Below are 19862 nucleotides of genomic sequence, written 5' to 3'. Positions count from 1 at the left end.
TGTTCCAGATCCCACTTCCTGTATCTGGTGTATCTGAGGACACAGCAGTGTCTCTGTCTCAGATAAACGCTCCCATATTAAATTTAATTTGTTTTCTCATCATACACCGACCTCAGCTTTATTGCTTTACTGTGTTTTAGCCAATATCTTATCTTAAGGTGTGATCATATTTAACAACATTTTGAATTCTAATGTAACCCAGCAGGGTATTAACCACGATTCTGTGGATCATTTAGAAATGTGATATGGGTTTATTATCCCTTTTAAGGCTATTAGAGGACATTAACCTCGAGTACACTGTGGAATAAAACAGAGGAAACGAGGAAAAGGAGCAAAACAGGTTCAAGGCCCTCGTCCTGTCCCTTTCACTTTTCTGATGTTTGAACATCATCCTGTTTGTGAAACGTGTTCATACCACAGTGTGTGGAATGCTTGAGTCTGACTGGACAGACAGTGTGGCTCTGGAAGTGGTTTCGGCTCCTGGGCAAAAAACTCGAATGAGTCTCCAGTGTTGGCGCCTTTTTTTTTTCTCTTGTTAACTTCAAGAGTGAAAAATTAGGCCTTTGAGGGAATGAAGAGATACTAACTTTTTAAAATTATATTAAATGTAATGATGAACGGATAAAAACAGATTGTTGTATCATTCTTTACTAAATAAAAATTGTAATGGTTGTCGAAATGCCATCATAAAATTGAAATAAGATGCTGATTTGGGAAAATCGTAACTCTTTCATCACATCATGTCAGTGATTATTTTCCGACAAATGCACAGCCCCAGGGTGATTTATTCCTTACATATTGTTCCATTTCTGTTTGTGAACTTGTACAGCTGTGTGCGAGTGCAGTGCAGCTTCAGGAGGAAACCACAGAGACAGTGAAGTGTGTGTATGTGTGTATTAAAACACCTCAAAAGATGCAGTTTGTTTTCTGGCGTTTTTCACTCAGTTACTTCGGATGCATGTGGTTATAGTGAGAAAGCTGCAGTCTTTATTTAATCTCCAGCTAAGTTTTAATTGTATAAAAAAGGTTCTGATAATAACATTATAATATGTATTTTTAGCCATGGAAAATTTTGGAAGACCTGTAATTGTGTGTGTGTGTGTGTATATATATATATACGCGTGTGCTAATTTGTGCTTTGTGTGTGTTTACAGCTTGGCCTGCAGCGCTACCATGGAGTCGGCATCCTGGGCTTCAACTCTCCTGAGTGGTTCATCTCTGACGTTGGAGCGATTTTGGCTGGGTCAGTGTGTTATTTAGTTAGTTTATATCTCTGTGCATCTCTGCAATTCACAACACATGATACAAAAAGAATTACATGCTGCTTATCAATAAATAAAAATTGTAATCATTGGCAAACAAAACACTTCAGGACGTGCTGTTATTGGAAAGTAATCATCTTCAGGGTAGTAACAAGTACTCTGCATCATCACACCACTCCATCCATCCATCCTTCCATCCATTTTTTTCTGCTTATCCAAAGTCTGGTCGTGGTGGCAGCAGGCTAAACAGGGTATTCCAGGCGTCCCTCTCCCCAGCAATGCTTTCCGGTTCCTCCTGGGGGATCCCAAGGCACTCCCAATCCAGATGAGATATATAATCTCTCCAGCGTGTTCTGGGTCTACCCCAAAGTCTCCTTCCAGTTGGACGTGCCCAGAAAACCTCCAAAGGAAGGTGCCCAGGAGACATCTTTATCAGATGCCTGAACCACCTTGGCTGACTCCTTTCGATATGAAGGAGCAGCAGCTCTATGCTGAGATCCCTCTGGATGTCTGAGCTCCTCACCCATTCTCTAAGGGTGAGCCCAGCCACCCTACGGAGAAAGCTCATTTCAGCCACTTGTATCTGCAATTTCTTACTATCAGTCAGTACCCAAAGCTCATGATCATAGGTGATGGTTGGAACATAGATTGACTAGTAAATTGAAAGGTTTGCCTTCCGGCTCAGCTCCCTCTTCACCACGACGGTCTGGTACAATGCCCGCATTACTGCTGATGCCACCCCAATCCGCCTGTCCATTTCACGCTCCATTTTACCATCACTTGTGAACAAGACCCCAAGATACTTGAACTCCTTCACTTGGGGCAGCAACTCACTCCCAACCTGGAGGGAGCACTCCACCATTTTCTGGCAGATAATGGCCTCAGACCTGGAGGTGTTGACTCTCATTCCAGCCGTTTCACGCTAGGCTGCAAACTGTCCCAGTGCTTGCTGAAGGTCATGCTCTGAAGAAGCCAACAGAACCACATCATCTGCAAAGAGCAGGGATGCAATTCTGAGGTTCCCAAAGCACACACTCTCCTCACCCCAGCTGCGCCTTGAGATCCCATCTATGAATATCACAAATAGGATCGTGACAAGGGGCAGCCTTGGCAGAGTCCAACACCTCCCTTCCACGTGTTTGACTTTGTGCTGAGAATTCAGACACAGCTCATACTTTGGTTGTCCAAGGACTGGATGGCTCATAGCAAAGGCCCTGATACCCCATACTCCCACAGTGATCCCCACAAGAGCCCCCAGGGGACATGGTCATAAGCTTTTTCCAAATCTACAAAACACATGTAGACTGTCTGGTCATATTCCCATGAACCCCCCCAACAACCCTGCCAGGGTAAAGAGCTGGTCCACCATTCCATGGCCAGGACAGAATCCGCATTACTCCTCCTGAATCTGAGGTTCGACAATCAGTTGGAACCTCCTTCCAGCACCCTGGAATAAACTTTCCTGGGGAGGCTGAGCAGTGTGATACCCCTATAATTGGAGCACACTCTCCGGTCCTCCTTTTTGAAAAGAGGAACCACCACCCCAGTTTGCCACTCCACAGGCACTGTACCTGACATCCACGTGATATTAAAGGTGTGTTTCAGCCAAGACAGGTCAACAATGTCCAGAGCCTTCAGCATCTTAGGGCGAATCTCATCCACCCCTGGCACCTTGCCACTGAAGAGCTTCTTGACAGCCTCAGTGACCTCTGCCAGAGATATGGGTGAAGCTTCCCCCAATTCCTCAGACTCCACATCCTCATGGAGGATGTGTAGGACAGGTTCAGGAGTTTCTCAAAGTGCTCCTTCCACTGCCCGATAATATCCCCAGTTCAGGTCAGCAGTTCTCCTCCCCAGCTGTGTACAGCCTGAGGCAAGCCCTGCTTCCCTTTCCTGAGTTGCTGAATGGTTTGTCAGAACTTCCTTAAGGCCAACCAAAAGTCCTTCTCCATGGCCTTCCCGAACTCCTCCCACACCTGGGTTTTTGCTTCAGCAACTGCCAAAGCTGCAGCCCTTCTGGCCTCCTAGTACCTGCTTGCTGTCTCAAGGGACCCCTGGGCCAACCAAGCCTGAAAGGCCTCTTTCTTCAGCTTGATGGCTTCCTTCACCACCGGTGTCCACCAGCAGGTTCTTAGGTTACTGCCACAACATGCACCAATGACCTTTCAGCCACAGCTCCTACCAGCCACCTCTGCAATGGAGGCTTTGAACATGGTCCGTTCGGATTCCATGTCCCCAACCTCCCCCAGGATGCATGAAAAGCTCTTCCAGAGGTGGGAATTGAAGACCTCATGAACAGAGGACTCCACCAGACATTCCCAGTTCACCCTCACTACATACTTGGGTTTGCCAGGTCTGTCTGGCAGCCTCCCCTGCCATCTGATCCAACTCACCACCAGGTGGTGATCAGTTGACAGCTTTGCTCTTCTCTTTACTTGAGTGTCCAAGACATATGGCTGCAGATCTGATGATATGACCACAAAGTCAATCATTGATCTTTGGCCTAAGAGGTTCTGGTACCAGGTACACTTATGAACCACCTTATGCTTGAACATAGTGTTTGTTATGGCCAATCCATGATGAGCACAGAAGTCCAACAACAAAACACTGCTTGGGTTTAGATCGGGCAGGCCGTTCCTCCCAGTTACCCCCTCCAGGTTTCTCCATCATTGCCCATGTGAGCGTTGAAGTCCCCTAGGAGAACTGTGGAGTCCCCAGTTGACACCCTTTCCAGGACACCACCCAGTGACTCCAAGAAAGCTGAATACTCTGCACTGCTCTTTGATGCATAAGCACAAACAACAGTCAAAGTTTTCCTCTCAGTAACTTGCAGTTGCATAGAGGTGACCCTCTCATTCTCCGGAGAGAACTCCAACACAGAGGCACTCAGCCAGGGGCTTGTGAGTATCCCCACACCTGGCCAGCACCTCTCACCCTGGGCAACACCGGAAAAGGAGAGAGTCCACTCCTTCTCCAGGAGTTTGGCTCCAGAACCAGTGCTATGCATGGAGGCGAGCCCAACTATATTTAGTTGGTACTGCTCCACCTCCCACACCAGTTCCGGTTCCTTCCACGCCAGAGAGGTGATGTTCCACATCCCAATAACTAGTCTGCTCTGCCGAGGATCAGCACGTCCAGGCTCCCATCTTTGCCTGCCACCTGGCTCACAGTGCACCCAATTGGTGATTATTCTCCTATAACAGTATGACCCCAATGCTGCTACTACTGCTACTACTACTAGTAGTACTACGAATAATAATAATAATAATAATAATAATAATAATAATAATAATAGTTATTAAAAATCTTGTTCATTCTTTGCATGGGTCAAATAAGTTGTTAAAAAATATCACAAATAAGCCACATGTACATGACAGTGTACTGTATTGTTGATGTATTGTCTGCTATTATTTGACCAAAAAACTAATACTTTGAAACTTTTTTCCAACTAATTACATTACTTTTTTTGTAATAAAATGTAAAAATAGTACAAATTGAATCAGATCATTTAATATTTATTTAGATTGTTTTTAAACACAACCAGATGTGTCTTGTCTCTCTGTTTAGTTCTAAATATTTTCAGTTCTTTGTTGCTTCCTTGATATCCAAATTAATTTAAGTAGCTCCTGTTCCCACTAAAGCATTTCTTCTTATAAATAAGTAGTCTATTTCTTTAAACGAGTTATACATGGAGTTGTGTGTTGGCCTGACAGAGGTTTTGCTGTGGGCATCTACACCACCAACTCCCCGGATGCGTGTCAGTACATCGCTGAGAACTGCCAGGCCAACATCCTCGTGGTGGGGAACCACAGACAGCTGCAGAAGATCTTACAGGTAAAGACGGTCCATGATCTCAGGCTGCATTCACACACATATACAGAATCTCTGGGTGAAATTCAGGGTGTTTTTCTGAAATCGGATCAGTCTGATACATTGAAGCTTCACACTAATAAGTGAGTTTTGGTTTAGACTCTACTGTCATTTCTGATATTATTGTACTGAGCTGGTGAAAGTTGATGATGGTGACTTGAATTAAAATGCATTGAGGAAAAGCCACAGGAATTCCAATCTGGCTGTTCTTATTTATTCTACATGGCCACAAATCTGATATGTCCTAGTCCTAAGGTTTCAGTACAACAATACGAATTGAACATCAAATCAGCTGCTTTCAGTCGGTGTTTATAAATACTATTAAAGAAAATGACCCCATGATACATGCGATATCTCAGTGACGTGTATTGTGATGTAATTTATCAAAATATTGACATTAAATCTTCATATTGCCCAGCCTTATGTTCAACATACAGGCTTCTTACTTCAAAAAGAAGAGGCTGAACAGAGCCTTGAGACTGTATTTGGGGGAAAAAAAAGGTTTAATATTTCATGTACAGGATTTTAATTCCTAAGCGTGACCATGGACATGAAGAACTGGCACATTGCAGACAGAACATGGGATGATTGAATGATGGTTTCAAGTGAGAGAAGCTGATGATGATGCAAATGTGGAAAAGTTCAACCGGGGGGTGTGAATACTTATGCAATACATTGTAATGTATATACTTTATATACTTAGAGGTCAGGAGTATGCAGTCTGAGTCAGCACCATGCGGGTGGAGGATTTTTTTTTTTGAGGTGTATCACTTCCTGTGTGTGTGTGTGGTTCTTATTTCAGATCCAAGATAAGCTGCCTCACCTGAAAGCCATTATCCAGTACAAAGGCTCTCTGAAAGAGAAGAAACCAAATCTTTACTCGGTACAAATCATTCACTGCATGTACAACCCCAATTCCAAAAAAGTTGGGACAAAGTACAAATTGTAAATAAAAACAGAATGCAATGATGTGGAAGTTTCAAAATTCCATATTTTATTCAGAATAGAACATACAGTGGGGCAAAAAAGTATTTAGTCAGCCATCAATTGTGCAAGTTCTCCCACTTAAAAAGATGAGAGAGGTCTGTAATTTTCATCATAGGTACACTTCAACTATGAGAGACAGAATGGGGGGAAAGAATCCAGGAAATCACATTGTAGGATTTTTAATGAATTAATTGGTAAATTCCTTAGTAAAATAAGTATTTGGTCACCTACAAACAAGCAAGATTTCTGGCTCTCACAGACCTGTAACTTCTTCTTTAAGAGGCTCCTCTGTCCTCCACTCATTTCCTGTATAAATGGCACCTCTTTGAACTCGTTATCAGTATAAAAGACACCTGTCCACAACCTCAAACAGTCACACTCCAAACTCCACTATGGCCAAGACTAAAGAGCTGTCAAAGGACACCAGAAACAAAATTGTAGACCTGCACCAGGCTGGGAAGACTGAATCTGCAATAGGTAAGCAGCTTGGTGTGAAGAAATCAACTGTGGGAGCAATTATTAGAAAATGGAAGACATACAAGACCACTGATAATCTCCCTCGATCTGGGGCTCCACGCAAGCTCTCACCCCGTGGGGTCAAAATGATCACAAGAACGGTGAGCAAAAATCCCAGAACCACATGGGGGGACCTAGTGAATGACCTGCAGAGAGCTGGGACCAAAGTAACAAAGGCTACCATCAGTAACACACTACGCCGCCAGGGACTCAAATCCTGCAGTGCCAGATGTGTCCCCCTGCTTAAGCCAGTACATGTCCAGGCCCGTCTGAAGTTTGCTAGAGAGCATTTGGATGATCCAGAAGAGGATTGGGAGAATGTCATATGGTCAGATGAAACCAAAATAGAACTTTTTGGTAAAAACTCAACTTGTCGTGTTTGGAGGAGAAAGAATGTTGAGTTGCATCCAAAGAACACCATACCTACTGTGAAGCAAGGGGGTGGAAACATCATGCTTTGGGGCTGTTTTTCTGCAAAGTGACCAGGACGACTGATCCGTGTAAAGGAAAGAATGAATGGGGCCATGTATCATGAGATTTTGAGTGAAAACCTCCTTCCATCAGCGAGGGCATTGAAGATGAAATGTGGCTGAGTCTTTCAGCATGACACTGATCCCAAACACACCGCCCGGGCAACGGAGTGGCTTCATAAGAAGCATTTCAAGGTCCTGGAGTGGCCTAGCCAGTCTCCAGATCTCAACCCCATAGAAAATCTTTGGAGGGAGTTGAAAGTCCGTGTTGCCCAGCGACAGCCCCAAAACATCACTGCTCTAGAAGAGATCTGCATGGAGGAATGGGCCAAAATACCAGCAACAGTGTGTGAAAACCTTGTGAAGACTTACAGAAAATGTTTGACCTCTGTCATTGCCAACAAAGGGTATATAACAAAGTACTGAGATGAACTTTTGTTATTGACCAAATACTTATTTTCCACCATAATTTGCAAATAAATTCTTTAAAAATCAGACAATGTGATTTTCTGGATTTTTTTTCTCATTTTGTCTCTCATAGTTGAGGTATACCTATGATGAAAATTACAGGCCTCTCTCATCTTTTTAAGTGGGAGAACTTGCACAATTGGTGACGGACTAAATAGTTTTTTGCCCCACTGTAGATGACATATCAAATGTTTAAACTGAGAAAATGTATCATTTAAAGAGAAAAATTAGGTGATTTTAAATTTCATGACAACAACACATCTCCAAAAAGTTGGGACAAGGCCATGTTTACCACTGTGAGATATCCCCTTTTCTCTTTACAACAGTCTGTAAACGTCTGGGGACTGAGGAGACAAGTTGCTCAAGTTTAGGGATAGGAATGTTAACCCATTCTTGTCTAATGTAGGATTCTAGTTGCTCAACTGTCTTAGGTCTTTTTTGTCATATCTTCCGTTTTATGATGCGCCAAATGTTTTCATATGGGTGAAAGATCTGGACTGCAGGCTGGCCAGTTCAGTACCCGGACCCTTCTTCTACGCAGCCATGATGCTGTAATTGATGCAGTATGTGGTTTGGCATTGTCATGTTGGAAAATGCAAGGTCTTCCCTGAAAGAGCCGTCGTCTGGATGGGAGCATATGTTGCTCTAAAACTTGGATATACCTTTCAGCATTGATGGTGTCTTTCCAGATGTGTAAGCTGCCCATGCCACACGCACTAATGCAACCCCATACCATCAGAGATGCAGGCTTCTGAACTGAGCGCTGATAACAACTTGGGTCGTCCTTCTCCTCTTTAGTCCGAATGACATGACGTCCCTGATTTCCATAAAGAACAACACATTTTGATTCGTCTGACCACAGAACAGTTTTCCACTTTGCCACAGTCCATTTTAAATGAGCCTTGGCCCAGAGAAGACGTCTGCGCTTCTGGATCGTGTTTAGATACGGCTTCTTCTTTGAACTATAGAGTTTTAGCTGGCAACGGCGGATGGCACGGTGAATTGTGTTCACAAATAATGTTCTCTGGAAATATTCCTGAGCCCACTTTGTGATTTCCAATACAGAAGCATGCCTGTATGTGATGCAGTGCTGTCTAAGGGCCCGAAGATCACGGGCATCCAGTATGGTTTTCCGGCCTTGACCCTTACGCACAGAGATTCTTCCAGATTCTCTGAATCTTTTGATGATATTATGCACTGTAGATGATGATATGTTCAAACTCTTTGCAATTTTACACTGTCAAACTCCTTTCTGATATTGCTCCACTATTTGTCGGCGCAGAATTAGGGGGATTGGTGATCCTCTTCCCACCTTTACTTCTGAGAGCTACTGCCACTCCAAGATGCTCTTTTTATACCCAGTCATGTTAATGACCTATTGCCAATTGACCTAATGAGTTGCAATTTGGTCCTCCAGCTGTTCCTTTTTTGTACCTTTAACTTTTCCAGCCTCTTATTGCGCCTGTCCCAACTTTTTTGAGATGTGTTGCTGTCATGAAATTTCAAATGAGCCAATATTTGGCATGGAATTTCAAAATGTCTCACTTTCGACATTTGATATGTTGTCTATGTTCTATTGTGAATACAATATCAGTTTTTGAGAGTTGTAAATTATTGCATTCCGTTTTTATTTACAATTTGTACTTTGTCCCAACTTTTTTGGAATCGGGGTTGTATACACACACACACACACACACACACACACACACACACACACACACTTACTTTTCACTGTTAAGATCCATAATCTAACTGATGCTCTTTTCTTTGCCATGTGTGTCTTTCCGTCTACAAAGTGGGAGGAGTTTATGGAACTGGGCCGCAATGAGCCAGATGCTCCACTTGATGACATCATTGCATCCCAGAAACCCAATCAGTGCTGCACGTTGATTTATACTTCAGGAACCACTGGGCAGCCAAAGGGGGTCATGCTGAGCCATGATAACGTGAGCTGAGCCGTGACACACACACACACACACACACACACACACACACACACACACATCAATTTAGACACATTTCTTCTGTTTTAATCAGCACTATATCAATATCAATATCAAGTGGTAGTGTCAGTGCAGGGCGCTAAAACCTTTGCTCTGATTCTCGGTTGTAGTTGACGTGGACGGCGTTTACGGCAACTTATACAGCCAACCTGTCAGAATCAACTCAGGAGGTGGTGGTGAGCTACCTGCCCCTCAGCCACATCGCCACCCAGCTAGCCGACATCTGGATCATGATGATGGTCGGAGGAGCCACGTACTTTGCCCAGCCTAACACTATCAAGGTGTGTGTGTGTGTGTGTGTGTGTGTGTGTGTGAGAGAGCACTCACCAGTCACTTTATTAGGAATAACTGTGCAAAACAGACATATAGATGAAGGTCAAGAGTTTTAATGCTCAGATCAAACATCAGAATGAAGAAAAAATCTCAGTGATATCACTCTTTAAAACCATGCTGGGCTGAAAAGCATCTCAACATATCAATCCTTGAAGCAGATGAACTACAGCCACATGACCACATTGGGCTCCAATCCTGTCAGCCAAGAGCAGGAATCTGATGTTTTACTGGATGCAGGCTCACCCAAACTCGACATCTGAAGTTCAAAAACAAACAAACAAAAAAAACCCCAAGATGCAACATTTTTCAGATTTCCAGTTTTGACAAACCTGTACTTGGATAATTATTCAGGAATTTTACCAGGTCTCGTGTTGCTTGTTGCTATGCCAGATGTGTGTTGTAATTCTGTCCATGTCTCAGGGCTCATTGGTGAACACCCTGCGTGAGGTGCGTCCCACAACGTTCATAGGAGTCCCCATGATCTGGGAGAAGATGCAAGAGAAAATAAATGCAGTGGGAGCCAAATCGTCCGCTGTGAGACAGAAAGTGGTGTCCTGGGCCAAAGATGTGGGTCTGCAAACCAACCTGAGGAAGATGGAGCAGTATGTCTACACACACGCGCGTATACACACATCCCTTCACACCCAGAAGAAGGACGAATAAACTTGTTGTTGCTTGTAGAGTTTAACCCTCTGGGGTCAAAAGCTTCACCGGTGAAGCTTGGCAGGTTTAGAATGAGTAGGTTGTGTATTTAGTTAAATATGTTTGTGAGTTTTTATCATACAATCATGATAAATATAGTGATATAAACTTTATACTTTACACTTTCCTATGTGTCCACTGCCAAATAATACAACCCCTGGCAAAAAGTATGGAATCACCAGTCTTGGATGAGCACTCATTCAGACGTTTTATTCTGTAGAACAAACTGAGATCACAAACATGATACAATAATAAAGTCATTCCAAAGTGCAACTTCTTGGCCTTCAGAAACACTAAAATAAATGAAGAAAATACATTGTGATAGTCAGCAAATGTTACTTTTATAGACCAAGCACAGGGAAAAAAATATGGAATCACTCAATTCTGAGGAAAAAAATATGGAATCACTCAATTTTCAGGTAGAAAATAAGGACTCACCCAGTCAATTTCCTTTCCCTAAATTGACACCTGCCTCAGATTAGATCTGCTTGTTAGTCTGCAGTTAGAAACAGCGCAGTTATCACACCTTGGAGGGCTGCTGGACCAAGTGGATTGGCAAGAATCATGGCTCCAACAAGAGAGATGTCTCTTGAAACAAAAGAGAGGATTGTCAAACTTCTTAAAGAAGGTAACTCTTCACGCATGGTTGCCAAAGATGTGGGCTGTTCACAGTCAGCTGTATCTAAGATATGGACCAAGTACAAACAGCATGGGAAGGTTTTTAAAGCCAAGCGTACCGGTAGACCAAGGAAGACATCAAAGCGTCAAGACAAAAAACTTAAGGCCATATGTCTTGAAAACCGAAAAAGTACAACAAAACAAATGAAGCATAAATGGGAGGAAGCTGGAGTCAATGTATGTGACGGAACCGTGAGAAATTGCCTAAAGGAAATGGGATTTTCATATAGGAAAGCTAAAAGAAAACCATCATTGACACCTAAACAGAAAAGAACAAGACTACAATGGGCAAAGGAGAAGCAATCATGGACTGTGGATGACTGGATGAAAGTTATCTTCAGTGATGAATCATGAATCTGCATTGGACAAGGTGATGATGTTGGAACTTTTGTTTGGTGCCATTCCAGTGAGATTTATGAAGAGGACTGCCTGAAGAAAACATCCAAATTTCCACAATCCTTGATGATATGGGGCTGCATGTCGGGCAAAGGCACTGGGGAGATGGCTGTGGTTACTTCTTCAATAAATGCACAGGTTTACATTGACATTTTGGATAGTTTTCTTATCCCTTCAATTGAAAAGATGTTTGGGGATGATGAAATAATTTTCCAGGATGACAATGCATCGTGCCATAGAGCAAAAACTGTGAAAGCATTCCTTGGTGAAAGACACATCCAGTCAATGTCATGGCCTGCAAATAGTCCAGATCTCAACCCAATAGAAAACTTGTGGTGGAAATTGAAAAAAATGGTCCACGACAAGTCTCCGGCCTGCAAAGCTGATCTGGCAACTGCAATCAAAGAGAGTTGGCACCAGATTGATGAAGAATACTATTTGTCACTCATCAAGTCCATGCCTAAGAGACTGCAAGCCGTTATAAAAGCCAGAGGTGGTGCAACTAAGTACTAGTGATGTGTTTTAAATGTTCTTTTGTTTGTCTGTTTTTCATGATTCCATATTTTTTTCCTCAGAATTGAGTGATTCCATATTTTTTTCCCTGTGTTTGGTCTATAAAAGTGACATTTACTGACTTCCACAATGCTTTTTCTTCATTTCTTTTAGTTTTTCTGAAGGCCAAGAAGGTGCACTTTAGAATGACTTTATTATTGTATTATGTTTGTGATCTGAGTTTGTTCTACAGAATAAAACGTGTGAATGAGTGCTCATTCAAGACTGGTGATTCCATACTTTTTGCCAGGGGTTGTATATTTTTAAATTACCTAAATTAGATGAATCATAAAACTTGTCACTTTACTCAGTCACACCAGAGTCAGAGCACTGAGAGCCCTTTAATGCATTCATAAAAAACTATTCACATGGTAACGCCATGATAATCACTTTTACTCTTTCGGTTTTGAATGGTTTCTCTTTCAGCGGTGGGAACGCCCATTGTAAACAGGATAAAATCTGTCAGCCAATGTTTAGGCTATTTGGAGGTAAAACGTATTTCGAGATGGCACACGGATTATATGCGCTTCGGATGATTCAGGACAGTGATTCAATTTGATCTTGAGAAATGCAATACTGATGATGAGCGGTGCCAGTATTTTTTATTTATTACTTTCACTCGATCCAGCCGAGTCTCTCAATCTCTCGTGGTTACCAAAGGACTAGCCCCCCACTGTAACCCTAGCTGTATAGGTGAGAGGCCAAGGGCTATTGAAATGGACATCGGTGCCGCATCCATACGCCTCAAAGAGCTGGTTACTACTGGGACAGGAGACTGCCTGGGAAGACCAGACTCTGGCGTGAGAGGGACTTTGACTTTTTTTTTTTCGATCCAGCCGAAGATCAACTCGAGTAAGTGTAAATATTTCTTCTATTTATTATGAGCAGATCAGTTGATATGCCTGCGCTGTTGTGCATACACAGGAAAAATGACTGAGCAATTTTTCCAGAGTTAAAAGTATATTCCTCAAAAATAGTTAATTTTGCTCTATTTTGAGTTTAGAGAGTAAAATCTGAAGTTGGAGTGGGAGCAAAATTACAGAGTAATTGTGTAACAGAGTAACAGAGTTGGTTGTGGCTCTGAACTGAGTAAAACAGTACAAGAGTTAATTTCAAAACACATTGAATAGAGTCAAATACCAAAATTAAGTCAAATAATAAATAAATTAAGCTGTTGTAAAAAGCAGTTTTATAACTGTGTTGGAATTGTTAGGGTTTTGCTGGGATTCGAACCTGGTTCGTTGGTGTGATAATCCAGCAAACCCCCACTAGGCCACCAGGGGGATGACTCAAATGCAGAGGCGTGAGGCGGAAGTAGAAAAAGAATCAAAAGGTTTATTTAAACTATATACACTATATACAGGGCAAAACAAAAGACAAAAAAAAAAACCAAAGAGTATAATCCAAAAGAAAAGCAAAGTGCAAAAATACAAAAGCTAAGAAGATCAAAAAACACAGTACAAAGGAAACTGGAGATGAACATAACAGCACAAAGACTCCGTGACAAGAGGACTGAACTCAGGGGTATAAATAGACAAACTAATTAAGGACACAGGTGAAGATAATTAGGCAATTAACACAAACACAAAACACAGGAACAGTGGCGGCCTCTAGAGGCCAAAATAAACACGACATGAAAAGGAAATAACAGCGGCCTCTAGAGGCCAAAACAGTCCTAGTCCTAACAGGACCCCCCCCTCTAGGAGCGTCTCCTGACGTTCCCAGGGCGATCCGGATGGGCCGAATGGAAGTCCCGACATAGTTCTTTATCAAGGACATCCCGAGCAGGAACCCAGCAGCGCTCCTCAGGACCATAGCCCTCCCAGTCCACCAGATATTGCAACCCGCCACGGACCCGGCGGGAGTCAAGCAGGCGATTCACAGTGAACACAGTCTGCCCCTGGAAGATGCGGGGGGGTGGGGGGTTCCTAGGGGCAGGGGCATACGTAGACGTCAGTACGGGCCGTAACAGGGAAACATGGAAAGTGGGGTTGATCCTCAGAGTCCGGGGCAACTGGAGCCGGTAGGAGACAGGGTTCACCCTGCGCACCACCTTGAAGGGGCCAATGTAGCGAGGAGCAAGCTTGCGGTTCTCCACCCGCAGTGGAAGGTCCTTAGTGGACAGCCAAACACGCTGCCCAGGGCGGAAAGCGTGTGCAGGTCTTCTATGGCGGTTGGCCTGAGTCTGGTTGGTTCTGGAGGTCTGTATGAGGGTCTTCCTGACCTTGCTCCAGGTCTTGCGACACCGTCTCACATATTGGTTGACCGAGGGCACCCCCGCGTCCTCCTCCTGGTCCGGGAACAGAGGTGGCTGGAACCCGAATTGGCACTGGAATGGCGACAGCTTGGTGGCCGATGACTGCAGGGTGTTGTGGGCGTACTCCGCCCATGGCAGCCAGGTGCTCCACGATGTCGGGTTATCCATAGCCAGGCCTCGCAGGGTGGTTTCCAGGTCCTGGTTGAGCCTCTCCGTCTGACCATTGGACTGTGGGTGAAACCCAGAGGAGAGGCTGGCAGTGGCTCCGATGACCTTGCAGAACCCGTGCCACACTCGGGAGGAGAACTGGGGCCCTCGGTCTGAGACGATGTCCTGTGGAAGACCAAAGACTCGGAAGACATGATTAAACAAAAGTTTCGCAGTTTCAAGAGCAGAGGGGAGTTTGCACAGTGGTATGAAGCGGCAGGCCTTGGAGAATCTGTCAACTAAGACCAAAATGACCGTGTTACCTTGTGACTCAGGGAGACCCGTGATAAAGTCGACTGCCACGTGGGACCAGGGACGCCGGGGAATGGTCAGAGGATGCAGGAGACCCTGGGGACGCTGTCGTGGGTTCTTGGTTCTGGTGCAAACCTCACAGGACAGGACAAATGACCTTACTTCCTTCTCCATGTTAGGCCACCAGAAGCGTCTTTTCAGGAAGTCCAGGGTCCTCCGAGCTCCCGGGTGGGCGGTGAGAGGGGAAGAGTGACCCCACTGGAGAACCTTGGCCCGGGCTTGATGTGGGACATACAAGAGGCCTGGTGGCCCCGTCCCAGGACCGGGGTCCTGGCGTTGGGCTCGTCGGACAGCCTCCTCAATACCCCAGCGGACAGGGGCCACAATCCGGGACACAGGGATAATAGGCCCGACTTCATTCTCCCTGTTAGTGGCAGAGAACAGTCTGGACAGTGCGTCAGGTTTGGTGTTCTTGGAGCCGGGGCGGTATGAGAGGGTGAAGTCAAACCGACTGAAAAACAGGGCCCACCTAGCCTGTCGAGGGTTCAGTCTCTTGGCTTGCTGGAGGTACTCCAGGTTCTTGTGGTCAGTCCAAACCAGGAATGGATGTTGTGCTCCCTCCAGCCAGTGCCTCCACTCCTCAAGGGCCAGTTTGACCGCTAGCAGTTCTCGATCCCCCACATCGTACCGGGACTCAGCAGGACTCAGGCGGTGGGAGAAGTAAGCGCAGGGGTGCAGCTTTCCTTCCGAACGTTGAGAGAGCACCGCGCCGACACCACTGTCCGAGGCGTCCACCTCCACGATGAATGGTTGGGAGGTGTCCGGGAGAACCAGAATGGGTGCCGTGCAGAAGCGGTCCTTGAGGTCTTTGAACGCCTTTTCTGCCTGAGGAGACCAGCCATAAGATCCACCTGTCCCTTTGGTGAGGTCAGACATGGGTCCTGCCACAGAACTGAAGTTCCTGATGAACTTGCGGTAGAAGTTAGCGAATCCTAAGAACCGCTGAACCTCCTTAACGGACTTGGGAGTAGGCCAATCCCGGACGGCCAGGGTCTTGGCAGGGTCCATTTGGAGTTGGCCTGTCCGTACAATAAATCCCAGAAAGGAGACCTCGGGAACATGAAATTCGCATTTCTGGGCCTTGGCGAACAGATTGTTCTGTAGCAGCCTCTGGAGAACCTGGCGGACATGGTGGCGGTGCTCCTGCACGGTCTTGGAAAAGATAAGGATGTCGTCGAGGTAGACAAAAACGTATAGGTTAATCATGTCCCTTAAGACGTCGTTGATTAGGGCCTGAAAAACAGCTGGTGCGTTGGTGAGTCCGAAGGGCATCACCTGGTATTCGTAGTGCCCAGACGGGGTGTTAAAGGCAGTCTTCCACTCGTCTCCCTGTCGGATACGGATGAGGTGGTATGCGTTCCGTAGGTCCAACTTGGTGAAGACGGTGGCGCCTTGGAGCAGGTCGAAAGCTGTGGACATCAGCGGAAGGGGATATCGGTTGCGCACAGTGATCTTATTCAGGCCCCTGTAATCAATACATGGTCGGAGCCCCCCATCCTTCTTGCCGACAAAGAAGAAGCCGGCTCCAGCAGGTGAAGTGGAGGGTCGAATAAACCCAGAGACCAGGGCATCTTTGAGGTATTCCTCCATGGCCTTGCGTTCTGGCTGAGAGAGGGAAAACAGTCTGCCACGAGGAGGGGTAGTCCCAGGGAGCAAGTCGATGGCACAGTCGTAGGCCCGGTGCGGAGGAAGAACGGCGGCCCTGCTCTTGCTGAATACCTCCTTGAGATCCCAGTACTCTGTGGGAACTTGAGATAACTCGGTGAGATCAGGGGGCTCGGCAGGAGACACAGGAGAGCTAGAGAGCAGACAAGAGGCATGGCATGCAGGGCCCCATTCCACAACCTGGCTTGTTACCCAGTCTATGCGAGGGTTGTGGCGAGTAAGCCAAGGAAGGCCTAGAATAACTGGGAACTCAGGTGAAGGAATCAGGTGCAGGGATATTTCTTCCTTGTGACCTTGAGACTGGAGGAAAACTGGAGAAGTAACTTGGGTGACTCTTCCATCACCTAACGCTTGGCCATCGAGGGCAGACACAGACAGTGGGACTTCAAGAGGTGCAGTCGGAATATTGATGCTTTGGGCGAAGTGAATATCCATAAAGTTCCCAGCCGCCCCTGAGTCTATCAAAGCTTGACAAGAGTGGACAGACTCACCCCAGGAGATGGAGACCGGGATGTAGATTCCTTGGCCAGGGAGTCCGGGAGAGAGGGTAGGCCCCGTCACAACCCTCCCTCGGCTGGACGGGGCGGTCCTTTTCCCAAGAGTTCGGGACATGATGCTCGGAAGTGACCAGGCTTGCCACAGTAGATGCAGCACTTGTCCCTCCTTCTGCGCTCCCTCTCAGATGCGGAGAGGCGAGTACGACCCACTTGCATGGGTTCTGGACAGTCACTGAAGGAGGTAGACGGTCTCCAGGTAGAGGTAGGGAGGCTGGAGGGGCTCAAGGCTTGGTGGCGTTCTCTCATCCTGTTGTCCAGACGAATAGCATGTGAGATGAGGGTTTCGAGGTCACTTGGGCATCCAATAGAGGCCAGACCGTCCTTGATGGGGTCAGACAGACCATGGTGGAAGGCTGACACCAGGGCAGTCTCGTTCCATCCACTTACTGCTGCGAGTGTTCGGAACGAGATGGCGTAATCTGCGACGCTTCCTCCTTGCCGGATGGACATGAGCTTTCGGGCTGCGTCGGTACTGATGTCTGCCTGATCGAAGACCCGAAGCATCTCTTCAGAAAACAGCTGGAAATCAAAGCACTCAGGTCCCTGTCTTTGCCAGATAGCAGTAGCCCAGGCTCGCGCCTTACCAGCTAATAAGGTGATCACAAAGGCAATCTTGCGGCGATCCGTAGTGTAGGTGGTAGGCTGAAGCTCAAAGGTGAGTTGACACTGGGTGAGGAACTCTCGGCACTCACTGTGCTTGCCGTCATACCTCTGTGGTGCAGGAAGGCTGGGTTCGCGAGGTGAAGAAGGCAGCATTGCAGGAGGCACTGGAGCAGGAGTGGGAGCTGGATCAGGAGCAGGAACTGGATCAGGAGCAGGAACTGGATCAGGAGCAGGAGATGCAGGCAGAGATGTCAGCTGTGCCAGGGTTTTCCCAATTTGCTGAAGCAGTTCCTCGTGGCGAGCGAGGGCCTCACGTTGGCTGGTGAGCGTACGTCCATGAGCGTCCATGGTTGCTCCGAAGCGTGTCAAAGCTGCCATAATTCCCTGAAGGTTGGCCGGGTAGACAGTTGAAGCAGCCTCTGCTGAGTCGGTCATGACGGAGTCTTTCTGTTAGGGTTTTGCTGGGATTCGAACCTGGTTCGTTGGTGTGATAATCCAGCAAACCCCCACTAGGCCACCAGGGGGATGACTCAAATGCAGAGGCGTGAGGCGGAAGTAGAAAAAGAATCAAAAGGTTTATTTAAACTATATACACTATATACAGGGCAAAACAAAAGACAAAAAAAAAAACCAAAGAGTATAATCCAAAAGAAAAGCAAAGTGCAAAAATACAAAAGCTAAGAAGATCAAAAAACACAGTACAAAGGAAACTGGAGATGAACATAACAGCACAAAGACTCCGTGACAAGAGGACTGAACTCAGGGGTATAAATAGACAAACTAATTAAGGACACAGGTGAAGATAATTAGGCAATTAACACAAACACAAAACACAGGAACAGTGGCGGCCTCTAGAGGCCAAAATAAACACGACATGAAAAGGAAATAACAGCGGCCTCTAGAGGCCAAAACAGTCCTAGTCCTAACAGGAATATGTGAAAAAACATTACCTTACCCATTGTGCTGAACCGTTTTGATCACTTGACCTGATGGGATTAAGAGTTGGCAGTGGAAGGGGTTTTCACTCTTCTCATTGAATGGAATGGAATTTTTTACACTTCTCATTGAATACCTCTCCCACTGCCAACCCTTTAGCCCAAAACAACAGGACATAAATTTTTGATGGCCAGTTAATTGTCCAAATCAATGGCGCAGATTTAAGTTTTTGTGCTTGATACATTCCTAAGACTGAACAGAATCACCTCAAGTGATCAAAATGGTTTGACACAATGGGTAAGGTCATGTTTTTTCACACATTCCAACACAGTTCTAAAACTGCTTTTTGCTACATCTTCATTTATCTGTTTTTTTTAAGTACAATCATGACATACATACTACATACATATTATTGTAGCTGAACTTGTGCTGAATACAGAAAAGTCATATGACTTTGAAAATACTGCTTAGATTTGTTGAAATTGACAACAAAATCAGAGCATACCAAAATCGGTGCCAGAAAATACCCTCAGACCCCAGAGGATTAATTCTGTTTGTAAGATAGATACAGATGATAATTTGTCTTCCTCCATTTCAGGAAAGGTGCGGGGACCCACATGCCTCTGAACTATCATTTAGCCAGGCGTTTAGTGTTCAGGAAAATGAAAAAAGCACTGGGGTTGGATCGCTGCGTTCGCTGCTACACAGCCGCTGCACCCATCACCAAGGACATGCTGGAGTTCTTCTTCAGCCTGGACATTCCGCTGTATGAGGTGTATGGCATGAGTGAGAGCACTGGATCACACTGCTTGTCTCTGCCTGAGGCCTCCAAAATCACCAGGTACACACACACACACACACACACACACACCATTCATCATTCATCTTAAGTGCTTTATCCAGGTCCCAAAATTTTTATCCATTTACAGTTGCATGTAATGTTGTGGAGCATCCATGAAACAAATTCCAGTTTTCACTTGTGTTATAGCAGCTATAAACAATCCCTCCTGCACCAGCCTCTCTTTTTCTGTCCACAAGAAACCACAAGACACTGGAGACACCTTCCATAACTCTTTCCATGTTAAATA

General features: G+C 45.5%; 1 protein-coding gene across 1 annotated transcript in view; it reads left to right on the top strand.

Annotated features, from left to right (window-relative positions):
• LOC132893564 (long-chain-fatty-acid--CoA ligase ACSBG2-like) overlaps positions 1 to 19862 on the top strand; it is a 28847-nt gene that overhangs the window by 2569 nt on the left and 6416 nt on the right. Inside the window, exons 3-9 of the mRNA XM_060932757.1 lie at positions 1155 to 1243; positions 4976 to 5096; positions 5935 to 6015; positions 9370 to 9519; positions 9687 to 9857; positions 10330 to 10511; positions 19373 to 19615. Coding sequence (XP_060788740.1) covers positions 1155 to 1243; positions 4976 to 5096; positions 5935 to 6015; positions 9370 to 9519; positions 9687 to 9857; positions 10330 to 10511; positions 19373 to 19615 — 1037 coding nt within the window. The remainder of the gene's footprint in view (positions 1 to 1154; positions 1244 to 4975; positions 5097 to 5934; positions 6016 to 9369; positions 9520 to 9686; positions 9858 to 10329; positions 10512 to 19372; positions 19616 to 19862) is intronic.

The sequence above is a fragment of the Neoarius graeffei genome, chromosome 10, assembly GCF_027579695.1.
Source record: "Neoarius graeffei isolate fNeoGra1 chromosome 10, fNeoGra1.pri, whole genome shotgun sequence".
In the NCBI taxonomy this organism is placed as follows: Eukaryota; Metazoa; Chordata; class Actinopteri; order Siluriformes; family Ariidae; genus Neoarius; species Neoarius graeffei.
The sequence above is the reverse complement of the archived record's forward strand: the minus strand, read 5'-3'. Positions and strand labels throughout refer to the sequence as shown.